This window comes from Mchenga conophoros, linkage group LG15 (genome assembly GCF_057382185.1).
Source record: "Mchenga conophoros isolate Kocher_MC1m ecotype Shallow Benthic linkage group LG15, M_conophoros_male_GT1.1, whole genome shotgun sequence".
Lineage (NCBI taxonomy): Eukaryota > Metazoa > Chordata > Actinopteri > Cichliformes > Cichlidae > Mchenga > Mchenga conophoros.
In genome coordinates, this window is record NC_140540.1 from 23,521,639 (window position 1) to 23,534,786 (window position 13,148).

The 13,148-nt window shown below is 39.9% G+C and overlaps 2 protein-coding genes across 6 annotated transcripts in view; both read right to left on the reverse strand.

The window, feature by feature from the left end:
• Window positions 1-285: 285 nt before the first annotated feature.
• On the reverse strand, window positions 286-5,819 carry e2f6 (E2F transcription factor 6). The gene is made up of 9 exons (XM_085247756.1): window positions 5,559-5,819; window positions 4,836-5,138; window positions 4,211-4,245; window positions 3,983-4,038; window positions 3,530-3,716; window positions 3,129-3,284; window positions 2,292-2,406; window positions 1,921-2,071; window positions 286-852 (listed from the first exon to the last, which is right to left on the reverse strand). The coding sequence occupies exons 1-9, from the start codon at window positions 5,673-5,675 to the stop codon at window positions 815-817; spliced, it is 1,158 nt and encodes a 385-aa protein (XP_085103882.1). The 5' UTR covers window positions 5,676-5,819; the 3' UTR covers window positions 286-814.
• A 2,263-nt stretch (window positions 5,820-8,082) lies between these two features.
• The window catches only part of myt1la (myelin transcription factor 1-like, a), a 92,657-nt gene continuing 87,591 nt past the window's right edge, over window positions 8,083-13,148 (reverse strand). For all 5 annotated transcript variants that reach the window (XM_085248061.1, XM_085248059.1, XM_085248063.1 and 2 more), the window contains one exon: window positions 8,083-11,746. In XM_085248061.1, coding sequence (XP_085104187.1) covers window positions 11,606-11,746 — 141 coding nt within the window. In that variant the 3' untranslated portion in view covers window positions 8,083-11,605. The remainder of the gene's footprint in view (window positions 11,747-13,148) is intronic.

The following is a 13,148-nucleotide window of genomic DNA, read 5'->3' on the forward strand; positions in this document are numbered from 1 at the left end:
GAATTGATATTTTCATTGAATGGTCTTTTCTGCCTGTCTGTGTGCCATGCAGTTTTCAAGATTAAAGACCTTGACAAAGAAAAAAAAAAGCTCCCACTCCTGAAAATGCATCTAGCCTTCATAACAATATTATTTTAAACACAAGAATTAACCATAAGGCCTTTGATGAGGTGTTTCAGAAAAGAGAATTGAGTAAGTGTAACCAGAGAGAAGAAAAGGTCAGGGGTCACAACATTCACATATTTAAATCGTTTCAGCTGCTGGTGAAAGAAATGAGCCATCTCCTCAGGTTTATACAAGTTCATTTTTATTCATTACAGCATCTTGGAGGTGTGTTTCTAAATGAAAGTTCAAACCAAGATGAAAATATTCATATATCAGGACATAAACACTGATACAAACTCAAAATACAAAGAGGTAAAATATTTTACAGGAAATGTTCGTCAGTAAATAACTGTTATGTGTATTACAAGGCCTCCAGAATCTCTGCACTCATCTGCAGAATGGAGGCTCAGCAGCTCAATTCCCCCCAAAGTCTTTCATACAAAAATGAATCTCCAAACATCTGGGTTAAACTGTCCTCATCCACATCAGTTACATGAAACATGGTGCCAAATGATCCATAAATAAAGTCCCCATCATGCCAGGACTCAGCTGATGACGTTCAGCTGAATATCATTTAGCTGACAATTCATTTCTGGATCTTTCCAGTCAAAACCGTTTTCAGAAACGTTTTGCAGTTTCTGTTAATGCTTTCAAATTCCTTGTGCTGAACCCTGAAATCAGACGATAACTTCTGGAGATCAGCTGGTAGCTACGTGCTCTGTGTGGGACTCTGTGGAATCGAGGTCTCTGCAACAGCAACAACAGCACCATGACCATGAATTCAGACTACAAACATCAGCTGAGTTACATTTAGTGTTTATGCTCACCCATAAAAGAAACTGCAGAACCCAAGTGCAAAAACATACTCGAAGTCATTTAGAGAGTTCTATTACATAATCAAGCTTTCTGAGCGCACTGAGATCTGATCATGTTTATTGCTCCTGGCCCACTGCATTCACTGAAATGTTATTCAATCTAGTGCAGAGGCTCATGAGGAGGAAAGGGCTTTCCTGATGCATCCTCCATCAGAGGGGTATACTACGAAGCAAGTTTAACATATCCAAGCTTTGTTTATGTTAGCTGCTTTGACAAAACCTAAAACCTCAGTCAAAGATTTCATGCATCACAACGGTGGTTGTCGACATTCCGGTGACTCAGGCTTTCTGCTTTAGGACAACTTCGATGCATCACTTCATTCTTAAGAGGAAAATGGATAAACTGAGAGCCGCCTGTTTCTGTCAGACACATTTGTGATGTCATAATTGAATAGATTTACTACCGAGTGCTCCCATTTATTGTTGTAACAGATCAGCTGCACATTGGAGCTCTGAAACTTTAATGATGGACAGAAAGGCTTAACTTTAGTAATGCCAGTAAAGTACAGCTCAACAGGCTGCATGTCTAAATGGCACTTAAGGCATACTGAAAGTAAAAGAGGCGTGACTGGCTGACTTTAAATGGAAATGGAACATAACTTGATCCAGACAGGTTTATGTAATCGGCATAAGTTACCATGGTGATCTAGCTAGTAAAAGAGCCAATAATGTGACCCTAAAAGCTCAGACTTTAGGCTCAACATGCCTCACTAACCCACTGATCTCTCTTTAAAGTACACTCCACAGCTAAATATGTAGGTATAAAAACTAGTGACATAATAAACCCACTGGCCATGATAAATACAGGTCCTGATGGTCATCTGCACTGAGCTCATTTATACACGGTGTGTAGCTCAACACTAAACAGTCTCTCTGAACCAGTTGAGTTACTGAAACCTCAGGTTTTATCACCCTGTGTTACTCTGTTTTTTCCTTTTACCTCTGTGCAGTGTGGTGGTCTTTATCCGGCTTTCCTCCAGTGTCACAAAGCAGCCGCTCATCTCTTCTGTCACAGCTTCACCCGTCCCAATATCACAAGTCATCATCATGATGGGGCCTTTCCCCCCCTTCAAGTGGACCTGGATGCTGTCCTGCACCAACACACATGCATGAATGTACCCCGAGTTTCAGCGTATGTTTAGAAAAATTTATCATCAGGTTTTGAAAAACAACAAAAACAATGATTACTTTACACACTATTTTAATCATGCTACATTTATTGGAGTTGAACTCAGATAAAAGAGACCAGATCATCCTGAAAATGAACTTTATCCTAGTCTGTGATATTTTAGTATTTTTATGTTGTTTTACCTCTGTCGGTGCAGGAACCTCCAGTTTGGTTTCCTCTGGAGCTTTGACGACGATCACCGTCTGCTCCTGGAAAGCTTCAAGCCGGCTGATGTCCTCATGGGTCACGTAGGCCAATGTGCAGGAGGACAGTTAAAGAAAACTATCTTCTATTCACTTAACAGTTATTACAGGGTGGTTTTAGACCTCACTGTTTCTTTTCATGCCAATGACGAAAGTGACATTTTAATCTTTATAGAGTGTCAGGAGTGATGCTCTCAGATGTGCAGCTAGAGTAAATCGTTGACAGATTTTCTGTTCTCTCATCTAACCTGCAGTAACTAATGTAATGGCCACAAGGGGGCAGTGGAAGCACAAATATGGAATTATAATAAGAATACAATTATAATTGAATAAAATAATACAATTATAATTGTATTCTTAAAATCTCGAAAGCAAACTCTGCAAACCAGGGGCTGTTTCTGTATCAGCAGGTGTGACATCAAGTGGCATTTAATTAAACTGCAGGTTTTTTCATGCATGAAGAGAGGACGTTTTGGTGCTCAGAGGTTTTACAGAAAGCCAGAGGAGTCTCAGCTCACTTGGAGTTTTGTTTACTCAAGCATAACATACTTTTCTTTTTAAATAAAGAACATTTACATTAATTTCCATTCAAATTGGCAAAAACAAACTTCTTACCTTTACTGTAAATGACCTAGTCATGCAAATTGACTTGTTTTTAGGCTCATTCTGAAAAGGAAAACTTTGATGTGGTTAAATCGTGTTTTACATTCAGGAGCATTGTTTTCATTACTTCTGTTCAAACTGTCCTGAGTCCCTGATAGAAATGCAGAAGGATATAGAGCGTTCTGCCACTCGTCAGTCATGTCAAACAGCTGCTGGGCGCAGCTTTTGATGAGGCTGTCAAGTGTGTCCTCCACCAGCTTCAGGTTCTCCAGCTCTCTCTGGAACTTCTGCCTGCTCTTTAGCAGAAAGCTGGAGATTGGACAGCTTCCTCTGGGCAGACAACAAGTTCACTGTTACACTGTGTTACACAGACAGCGCACAGGACCTTAAGTTTAATTAAAGAAAACAAAAACTAAACAAAACATCTTTAAGCAACCTCTTTCTACTGATAGAAACCCAAGAGATGTCCGTGAAGACCCACAAAGAGACCAAAAAATTTATTTTGTCAGCGTTTAACATTAAACGCACAAAGTATTCAGAACTCAACAGTAAGAAATTAACTTTTGCTCACTCACATCCACTTAACCTTATTGGCCGTCTGCTTCTCAATGACGTTGAAGCCCTCCAGGACGTTGGTGATGTCATAAACTCGTCGCCTGCGGGTCTGCAGGCTTTTCGTCACCTCCCGGAGGTCGATCGTGCCATCGGGCGACATCAGCAGAAGCTCCAGGAAGCGCACTGTCAAAACTCCCAGAGACGCATCTGAAACCACCATGACACTCAGAGGCGGAACAAGGGGATAAAAACATTTTAAGTCTACATCTTTCTATGTTATCCACTAAAAGATGTTGCAAACACAGCACAGGTTAGGACTACACACCACGTGGCTGTTAAAGTCCCAATCCGTGAGTCTCCAGTTGGCTGGCTGAACATTTACTCGATCTTGTCCACTACTTCTCTGTATTTCAAATCTAACCTAACCCTAATAAAAAATCTGAATAAATAATAAATATCAAAGAAGGATGCACCTTGTCGGGTGGATATCCTGGTCTGTATCATCTCTTTTAAATGACTGAGGATTTCCCTGGAAAGAAAGATAAAAAATGAACTAAATTCACTTATCATTTATCGTTAAAATGTTTGAAAAGATAAGAAAAGGCAGTGGAATTACAACTTGACCGCCATTTGTAAAATGTAGCAAGAAAGCAAAAAAAAAAAAAAAAAGAAACATTTTGGGTTGTTTTGGGGTTTTTTACCTTTTTGTTCCTAAATTCGTCTTGGCATCTGGTTCCTCAAGTTCAAAAAGTGAAAACAAAGCAGATCAAAGTCAGAATGATTTCATGTCCACCAAAAAGTGATAAAACACCAACTTATTCACACCAAAACATAAGAATCAACCCAAAAAGAAACGATCAATTACAAGCTGATTGTTTAAATACATGTTTTCAAACACTGTGGTTAATAAATTAAACAATATTGTAACTACTTATACACTCAGTTATGTCTTCAACGTAAAATATATATTCAGTAAGTCACTAGTTTGGAACTGACAAGTAAACAAAATCAAAACAAAAAAGTTTTTAACTTAAAAAAAATGCATCAACGTGACGTGACATCCCTTTATCCCCCCACTCAACTAAGGTCATAATCTGGTCAAAAATGACTCCAAAGTTCCTCACAGTGGTACCGGAGGCCAAATACATTCTAGTACTCTCACTCCCAAATCACAGGTCATCGAGGCCTTTATGTATTTAACAAAACTGGCAAACTTGGCACTTACAGACCGACGCTGTATGACTCTATACAGGGAACAGCAACCAGCTGTGAACTGGACCTTACTTTACATCACACAAAGAAATGTAGAGATAGACATTTTCTTACCTGCTTATGTGGAATAGGTCTTCGTGCAAAAGGTATAACAGGAACATTAACGTCCTCCTCCTCTTCCTCCTCCTCCTCACCCCCTCCTCCTCCAGCAGCCCACTGATCCTCCTCCTCGGACGACTCGGCCCCCCATTGACTGAGCAGACCCAGGGCTCCGTCCAGGCAGGGGGGCATTATGGGAATGGCGTCGCTGCTGACGCCCTCATCCGAGATGTCCTCTGGCAGGAAGTGGTCTTCACAGATTAGATGCTGCTCCACAGAGTCCTGCTTCTCCGTCTCCCTCAGCGCTGCAAGCCACACCTGAACACAGTTACAGTTAGTCTTTATTGATCTCTAGTTTGACTGGCTGGGGTTTTACTCCATCACAGATATTGTGATACAGGCCAAATTGGTAACCTGGTAGTTATTTGTGATTAAAACTGCATTTATCTGGTAGAAATAAAAAGAAAACAATATTTACTCGTCTACTGGCTAAACTAGCTTTAAATAGCGTAAACAGCACAGCTGATTCCATGTTTTGGAAATGGGTTCCTGTTCACTCCAGCTGTGTAGTAAATGAGCTAACACATGTCATCAGGGTTATTTAAACAGCAGCTGTTTAACTGGCATCATGTTAGCGTCATGTTAGCCGGTAGAATCAGATATAAGAGATGCTAACGATCGCTATTCAAACATGTAGCTTGTAAATATGTTGTAACTCTCAAAGTTTTTTGACCCTACCTGGACACGCGCAGGGTCCTGGGGGAAGTTGAAGAACCTCTTCTTGGGTCTGTTGAAGAGCCCCCGGCTAACATTAACCATGCGGTTCGGACACCCAGAGACGACACACTTCACCATGGTAATCGTCTCTTCACCGCCCAGCCTCAACACACCGAGCGGGCAAAGCGCACATCCGCAGCCCGTTTGTAACCGTTAGCACACGGGGAATAAAAACCCGCCACAGCACGACTGGTTTGTTTGTGTCGTCTTCCACGCCGGAAATGGACATGTTTTCACCCGGAAGTACAACAACGCAGGCCAACGATTGCGATAACGCATGTGCGCCCTCTACCGAACTTGTGGTTTTAGAATTATTTATGGATTTAATTTCTTTTTAAAGCTTTATTCACATATCACAGTTTGTTATTTACAATGTTTGTACAGCAAAAATTATGTCCAATTGTATTTAGACAAGCAGACATTGAACTTCAGCAGGCTGGTTTGAAACTTCATAAAAAAGTGACTTATGTGACTTTGAAAGTGGCATTGTTGTTGTTGCTAGACAGGCAATATGCAGATTTCTCAAACTGCTCAGTTTGCTCACACAACAATCTCTAAGGGAGGGGTCTCAAAGGGAGACAAGGCAGCCTACAGAGAGGAAATCCTGAAGCTGGCAGCATGGTGTTCAGAGAACAACCTGGCACTGAACAACAAGAAAACCAAAGAGGTCACTGTCGCCTTCAGGAGGCACAGCACAGACTTAGCCCCCTTATACATAAACGGGGAGTGTGTGTTCATATGTATAGTGCTGCAGAAACTGTGCACCTCACCCTCCTTTCTTCTCCCACATGTTCGCACTGAGTAGGAGATGCTCTGTATCTCATTGTACATCTGTATAGTGACAATAAAGGCATTCTATTCTATTTTATACTAAACAGCAATTCTGCCTTGTTGCTGGGGCAGCACCATCTCTGCTGTGGACAGAAAGTGACTGAACAGGCAAATCCATGGGGCCAGCTCTGTTCTAGGATGCCCTCTGGACCCAGTGGAGGTGGTGAGTGACCAGAGAATGGAGGCTAAGCTGTCATCCCTGTTGGACAACATCCCCTCTATTTGATCTTATCCTGTTCCTTGTTTTTCTTCATTTTTGCTGCTTGTAACTTGTACTGTCCACTTTCTGCTGTAACCTAACAAATTTCCCACGTGTAATAAAGGTTTATCTTATCTTGATGCCAGAGGAGAACAGCCAGACTGCTTTGAGCTTGTAGGAAAGCATCAGAAGCTCAAATAATAAGTACTTACAACCAAGGTATGCAGAAGACCATGTTCAACCTTGAAGGAGATGGACTACAGCAGGAGAAGACCACACCAAGTACCACTCCTTTCAGCTAATAACAAGAAACTGAGGCTAGAATTCACACAGGCTCACCAAACTGGAGAATCACAAGACTGGAAGAACATTAGCAGGTCTGACGAGTCAATTTCTGCTGACATTCAGAAGGTAGGGTCAACAACATGAAAGCTTGGCTCTATTCTGCCCTCTATCAGTGGTTCAGGATAGTGTTATTGGTGTGATGGCATGGGGGACATTTTCTTCCAAACTTTGGGCCCCTAAGTGTCGCTTGAGTATCCTTTAAATGTTACAGCTTACCTGAGTATCTTTGCTGACCATGTTCATTCCTGTATGAACAGTGTACCCATCTCTGATGGCAACTTCCAGCAGGGTAATACACCATGTCAGAAAGTTGGTTTCAAACTGGTTGATTGATCATGGCAATGAGTTTGCTGCAAAAAAATGTGCGATGCTATCACGTCAATATGGACAAAAATCACAGAGGATTGTTTTCAGCACCCTGTTGAAACTGTGCCATGAAGAACTAAGGCAGCTCTCAAGACAAAAGGGATCCAACCTGGTACTAGTAAGGTATTGGTAACCTGAAGAAAATCACTGGTTCAGATCAAACACTTACGTGCTTGTAGGTGCCACCAGTAGTAGATAGTAAGATCCTGACCAGCTGCAGAAGCTGTGTATGCTATCCCATTTCTGTTAAGTCCATCAATAAACTACCTAGGACTCAGAGTTAGGGATTGGGTCGATTTAATGTCCACCCCTCCTTACAGAATTCTTGCCCACCTAAACCAAATAAAATTTAAAATATGCTTATCTAGAATGTGGCTAAAACAAAAACCCAGCCTTAACTCTAATGCGTTTCATCAGTACCCAGGTAGATATCCCTGAACTACTTTAGGTACTGAAACTAGCCAGTGCATCCTGGGAAGGCTTGCTTTACTGGAGATGGTCTCAGACTCAAACTACCATTTGTCAAGGTCACACAGATCCTTACATTTTCCTTTTTCCTACATCATAGTGGTTTTAATGGTTTGGCAAATTGGTGTATATTCTATTTTTCAGTCACAAAGGTAACTGGGCAACTGGATCTCTTTTCATTGGTGTATAAATAATAAAAATCCCTAAATGTCTGCCGACTGCACACTATTAACATAACTAACTGTCAGCTTTAAAAATGACAAACAAAGTGAAGGTTATAATCAGTGTTGCAACACAAGATTTATTCAGAGCAAGAGATGCCAACACCAGCATGATAAAAATTGTACAAACTTCACAAGTCAAATTAAAATATCACATAGCAACTCATGACCTTAAACATACAGCAAAAATATCAACAGAAACCCATGCCATGTGGTAAGAAAACTGCTGTCGAAAGTTTTGCAAGTAACAGAGAAAAAGGGGTAAAAGGAGAGAAAATGAATGTTGTATAAAAACCCCTTATCTGTGCACTGCTGAAAAGAAACGATCATCTTCATAAATTGATGATTTCACAAATATTCATATGGATTTTCTTTTGCATTCTAGCGTGTCACATGTTAGTGTTGAGATTCTCTATGTAAATAGTTACAGTTTAGCTTTTACATCTGTTATTACAATATCTAGTCTATCGACTGTCTTTAAATGGCAGAATTGTGCTTTTACTCCCATTTCCTTTGTTATCAGTAAGAATAACTGACTAAATAAAAAATACAAGCTGTCAGTCTATCTAACGCAGAAGTTTACTGGCAGGAAGCTGCAGACGCCAAGTTCTGGACGAAGATGTAAAAGTCAGGGAATGAGACTTTGCAGTAAATGTCCAAAGAAGTCTTAAAAGAAAACTCCCCCCTTTGCAGTTTGTTTCTCCCTTGTGTGGAAAAAAAAATACATAAAAAATGTATTTTAGTATGATGAGACAATTTGTAGTTTTTTTACACAAGTAAATATTTTCCCCTCATTTATATTCATATCTAGACGAGCTGGTTATTTGTGCAGGTTTAAATATATCAGCACATACTGCTGCACCTGATTACACAGAAATGCAGTTTAGTTTCCATAAAAGATTTATCAACATTTCTGTACTTTGAAGTTTCAGCTTTCATTAGTACCGCTTGTCTAAAAACTTTCATATGGATACCAGCTGTATCAAGTGTTTCTGCTGGTAATTATGGTGGCGTAATTATGTATTATTTAGAAACAATCCAATAAATTGCTTTCCTTTAAAACATTAAATTGAACTTTTATGCTTGTATAAGTGAGGAAAATTTCACCCGTTCATCACTTTAACTGTCTAACTGCTATAACTAAGCTGTATAGTGCAAGTTTCAAAATTTGTCTTTATCCATGTATTACAATTTCAAACAAATATATTTTAAAAATATACTCAAACATTTCCATCCTAGATTCTCACGAGGCTCCTGGATCATATACAGTGATACTATTCATGTCTTAATTTGGTCCAGAGTGGCTTTACAGTAATATATCAGTCAGCATATGCAGAGAAGCCCATCAGATGTGCAAATGTTTAAACATTTTGCATTGCATAAACACAGTTTCCCATCATATTATCTGTTTCTATAAAGAATTAGGTTTGATTTATACTTGTTGTTAGTGTTATTAGTGGGTAACCTAAAGTTACACTTGGTTTAATTAATCTTCTGGAAACATTGGGGCTTGTAATCGGCTTACAACATATAATCACGTTTTTATGTACACACAGAAAACATATGTGATTTTTTCAACTCATTTTGGAACCACACACCCTCCTTCCATTCTAACCAACACAGGCCTGTTACATCCCAAGTAACCAAAACATGAGCCCAGGTCTCAGGAGGTTAAGTCCTCCAGGAGTCATCTTACAATGTCTATGCAGAAAATAAAAGGGCACTACAGTTTTCCACTCTGTTGACACCATATTTTGGAAAAGATGGCAGACATATTAAAAAATGATTATTGTCTTATTATCCAGTGCAAACACGTTTTAGAATGTGTCTGCATACCAAAGAAGAGATCCTGAACTGTGATGTTTCAGACAAAAGCTTGACCGTGAAGACGTTTTCTTCTGCTAAATCTTGGACTGTGAAATAAAGGAGACTGGGGAGAGACCACAGGGGGAGTTTTCCCTTAAATAAATCAACTCAGTGAAATTTGCTTCAAGTTGCTTTCCAACAGGCATCTCCAGCGCAAAGTCTTATCAAAGTCAGTTTCCACAAACTCGCTGTACAGTTTTTGCTTCATTTACCACGTGATAATACTTTAACATACTCCAATAAAGTGCATGCATGATCGACGGTGTTGAGAAAACATGTTCCATCAGTACTGTGATTTCAGACCGAATGTCATCAGTAAGGCCGATTCAGATCAAATACTCAGTCGGTAAATTCAGTGCACAGACGTCACGACTGCTGGCTCTAGTTTTCATTCATCTTTTTCAATTACAAAGACTTAAAAAAGAAAAAAAGAAAAGCGGTGCTTGGTCATCACGTCGTCTGGCATCATGTCTCATTGTGGCTCAGACAACAAGATGCATGACTGGAAAGACGTTTTCTACAGAACGAGTGCAATATACAATGAAGGATGGGAACTTTGACCCTGTTAGTCCAGCGGAGCCGTCAGCCTCGAGAAAGAAAAGTCATATCTACAGATCCGTTTGCCTGCTAAGTGCCTCTTAACGGGCAATAAAAACATCAAAACATGGAAACAAAGGTGTCCCTGTGCAAAGTCGAACATGACAGAACCAAAGTCCTCTCACCCGTGTCAGATTCCTAAAACATGATTGTAGTAAAAGGTTTATACAAAACGCAATACATTTATAGTTAGTAAAAAGATCTATCAGCTCTTTTCTAGTTTTATTCATAAGAAATTGCATATACCCAAACAACTTTTTTTCATATAGATTGCATCCCATATCTAAACAAACGCTTTAATATTATCATACCAATATTGCTGACACGTTGTTCTATTAGCTAGTCGAGGTTGATGATTTCAAATAAATTCACAATGGCAGATTGTCTCCTATATTTTCTGCAGCCATTGGTCTTTCCACTGGCACTCCCTCCCACGAACAAAGAAAAAGCGGGCCGCGGAACAGGACAGCTTTGAAACGGAACAACTCCGAAGGGGATGATGGGATTTTGCACCAAAAAGTTTCCGTGTCGTGATGTTTGAAATCTTCTTGCTCATAGCATCGCTTCTTCTCATCATTGCTAAAGATTTACATTAGTGTCCGCTTCCAGACATTAAGAGGAAAACAAAAAGAATTAATGAGCAACTTCCAAGCTCGTGAGAAGCTTTTCAGAAGTGGTTGCTCTTCATGTTCCAGTCGCCGCTCTGCTCCCTGTTAAACCCGTGACGCCCAGTTTGTATTTTTTTTTTCTGATGTATGAAAAAAATCGCATTAAAATAAAAAATGATTCAAGCTTACAATAAATAAATACATACATATACACTAGAATGTGCATACATTAGCAGCTATAAACAGTACATCACATTATATTAGGTCATATGAAAATGTACAAAACGTGAATGTTCATTTAAAACCTTTTTTTTCAAAGCAAGGCAACAACAATCAACATAATAAAAAAAGAGATACCCATGGAGTTGAGAGCATTACCGCAGAAGAAATTAAAGAACTAATGATAGATTACAGCAGCAAAAAACAACCCACTCCGTGCTTTTTCCACTTTTTTTCCCCCCATTTGTTGCTTTTGCTTTGCATTTGTTGTTCCGGCCTCAGTCAAAGTTAAACCTGGATGCCCTGCACGGCCTGTTTGATGTTCTCCAGCAGCGCCTTGTTCTCCGGGCTCTGGTACTGGTCCTGGTGGGTGTACATGTCTGTCAGTGTACTCACATAAGTGTCAAAGTTCTGTTCATTCATTGGTTCCTGTGAGGGGAAAGAAACCCATGTAGACACAATCAGGTGGGATAAAGGTGGTGGTTTATTTTCACTCAGACACTGGGGGGAGGTTTGGAAGACAGGCGGGCGGCAGGGGGAGGAAGGGACACCATTGGGAAAGCATGGCTTCACTAAAATACTCCCTTTCTAAAAAGTAAATGTACGATATTTGATGTAATATCAGCCGATTATCTACAAAAATGCAACTCCAAACCATGCAAAAACCAGGTGAGAGATGGTTAGCTGGTGGGTATATGAAAGGTTAATGTTTAGCACATGGAGACAAAATTGTGATGATAAAAACTAATGGGATGCTAATGAGCAGATGGGAAAGACATAACTGGAAAGTCATGTTTGCCAACTGGGAGTTTTGGTGGTTCAAGTACTTCTCTGGGAGAGTGCAGCTTTGGCTTCAGGAATTTTAGTGGGTTATTTGATGATTGCCCACCTTAAATGTCACATTATGTTATAGAGTCACTATAGTCTTTGAGGTCTTCACTGACCTCCATTTAATACTTGGCATTTATAGGTTTTAAGGGACACTAATACAAATGACTATTTCGGTGCCTGAGCCAGTTGCCCTGCACTGCTGTCATTGCATCCTGCTAACTTCACACTGACTCAGCCAATCAAAGAATTTGAGTCCAGAGCCTCAAAAAGCCAATGATCCATCTTTAATTGGCACATAAAAGTCAAATATCCACGTCTCAAGTTAAATGATTCACACACTTTCATTGTTATTAGCCTCTTTAATGGTCATGATTGGTCATAATACCCCCCATTAGATGCCCTCCTGTACTAAGAGGAGACAGGAAGGTTGTTATCATCCATTCTAATCACTGATCATTGTAATCCTTAAATGAAGCGATCAACTGAGCCCACTAAGAGGTCTTTCTATTGTTCATTTAAAGGGCTTTAAATGGACAATAAAAAGATTTCAGTTATGTATGCTCTTTAATTAATAAGTCAATTTAGATCTTAGACAACCTACCTTTAATACTAGTATGCCAGAAGACTGTTATCACCCACTGTAATCAGTAGGATAAAAAAAAAATCCCAGTGACATGCCCACCGTTAAATGAGGTGATAATAGACTACTGAGCTTACTAGTTGATGGAAGAGGCTGCCTGCGGGCAAATCTATGGGACTGACAGGAGTCGTTTAATGGACTGAAAACAGTTAAAAGATGTGTGTGAATCTGGTTTCAGTGTATGTGCCCACCGAATAATGCTCATTTTAGCTTCTCAGTGCTGGTGCAATAGCAAAGCAGATAATGCCGTTCGACTATAGACACCATAAAAAGCAGGACTTGGCTTCTGGGACTGAAAGAAAGAAGCGTAAACCAACTTTCTTTTTACTGGCCACCAGGGGGCGATACCTATGTTTACAG